Genomic DNA, 1,652 nt, shown 5'->3' with positions numbered 1-1,652 from the left:
CACAGACACTTTAAAGTCTCCTCTAAGAATATTACTTGAGTAAAAGTCTTAAAGTAGAGTATCTGATTTATTTTGTACTCAAGTATTAAAAGTAAAAATACTGAGTAATAACAAGAGGTTAGATTTTCCAAATACATTTTTAAAGGTGTGCAGCTGTGATGGATTGTGTACAAACTAATGTGTGTCAGAATAATATACTTCTCATCCAATCACAATTAAACTCAAAGGCACAGTTTATTGGGGTAGAATTTTTTTAAACAATAACGAGCCGGAATGAAATAGGAGTAGCGACTTTCTACTTCTTACTTTTTTTAAAAAATGTAGTGAGTAGAATGTAAAAAGTTGGCTGAAATAAATTCACTCAAGTAAAGTACAGATAGCCAAAATTTCTACTTAAGTACAGTAACAAAGTATTTGTACTTAGTTATTTTACAACTCTGTGCAGGAGCAACGATCCATTCAGGATAAAAATCACAATGATGTCATTATAACCCCACAAACAACGCGGGGGCCATATTGTTTTTTTGTTTTGTTTTTGTTTTGTTTTTTCAGTGATTTTTGGTCAACTGTAGCACAGAAACGGCTGCACTGATTACCATGAAATTTGGCAGGGATGTAGATGTTTCCGGCCTACACTGAGCCAGCCAACGGTTTTACGATAGACCCCATATTTGAGGAGGGGGCTCCTTCTAAAAAGGGGGTGTCTGGACTTACAAAAATGCTTATAACTCAAAAACTATTCAACATAGGAGCTTCAGATTTTTTTTTTTTTTGTTGTTTAGCTCTGATGAAGGGCTGTCCACCAATGAGTCCCCCCCCCCAAAACAATAAACTTGTTCTGGTGAGTTCTGGTTAATTGTGCGGGGGACATATAAGCAGTATCTAGTTCCATGTGGCTTCATTAGYCCCACTTCCTGTTTTCACAGCTTCTCTTCTGTAAAGTCCTGCCGTTTTGTATCGATGTCTTCTGCGTTCTGATTGTCCTCCGTCCGTTCTCAGGGGCGCTCCCCATCGTCTACATCACGCTCTTCTGCTACCCCTTGGTCCGGACCGTGTCCCTGCTGGTCTACATCCTGCTGTCCACGCACGCCATCTACTGCGCGGTCACGGCCCGCAGCAGCGTGCGGCGCATGCGCTCCTTCGCCTGGCAGGCGCTGTTCCGCTTCTCCTTCTTCCTGCTGCGCTGGGTGGGCGTGGGCAGCGGCAGCCCCACCTCGCTGGGGCACTTCCTCATGATGGACGCGTTGGCCGTGCTGGGCGGGGTCATCAACATCGCGCGCATCCCGGAGCGCTTCCGGCCGGGCCTCTTCGACTACTGGTGCAACAGCCACCAGATCATGCACGTGCTGGTGGTGGGCTCCATCCTCTACCTGCACTGGGGGGTRCTGGACGACCTACTGTGGATCAACAGCTACAACTGTCCCTCTGACTGACCCCCACCACAGCCCCCGTCCCCTGGACCGGAAGCGCCGGGACGTGAAACTGAAGGACCTCTGCAGGGGGCGGGGGCTGGGGGTCTCTGCATGTGTTCACCTCATGCTCCCAAACTCAGAAGTCTTCATCCATCCTGAAACTTTGCAGACAGAAGTATGTCGTTACGCACTCAGTGACTGGACTAACACACACACACACACACACACACACACACACAC

At 47.2% G+C, this 1,652-nt stretch overlaps 1 protein-coding gene across 1 annotated transcript in view; it reads left to right on the top strand.

Annotated features, from left to right (window-relative positions):
- Nucleotides 1–1,646, top strand: part of paqr4a (progestin and adipoQ receptor family member IVa) — a gene marked incomplete in the record, with an annotated part of 6,862 nt that extends 5,216 nt beyond the window's left edge. Inside the window, 1 exon segment of the mRNA XM_014024989.1 lies at nt 999–1,646. Coding sequence (XP_013880443.1) covers nt 999–1,433 — 435 coding nt within the window.
- Nucleotides 1,647–1,652: the final 6 nt, after the last annotated feature.

This window comes from Austrofundulus limnaeus, unplaced genomic scaffold (assembly GCF_001266775.1).
Source record: "Austrofundulus limnaeus strain Quisiro unplaced genomic scaffold, Austrofundulus_limnaeus-1.0 Scaffold450, whole genome shotgun sequence".
NCBI lineage: Eukaryota > Metazoa > Chordata > Actinopteri > Cyprinodontiformes > Rivulidae > Austrofundulus > Austrofundulus limnaeus.
The sequence above is the reverse complement of the archived record's forward strand: the minus strand, read 5'-3'. Positions and strand labels throughout refer to the sequence as shown.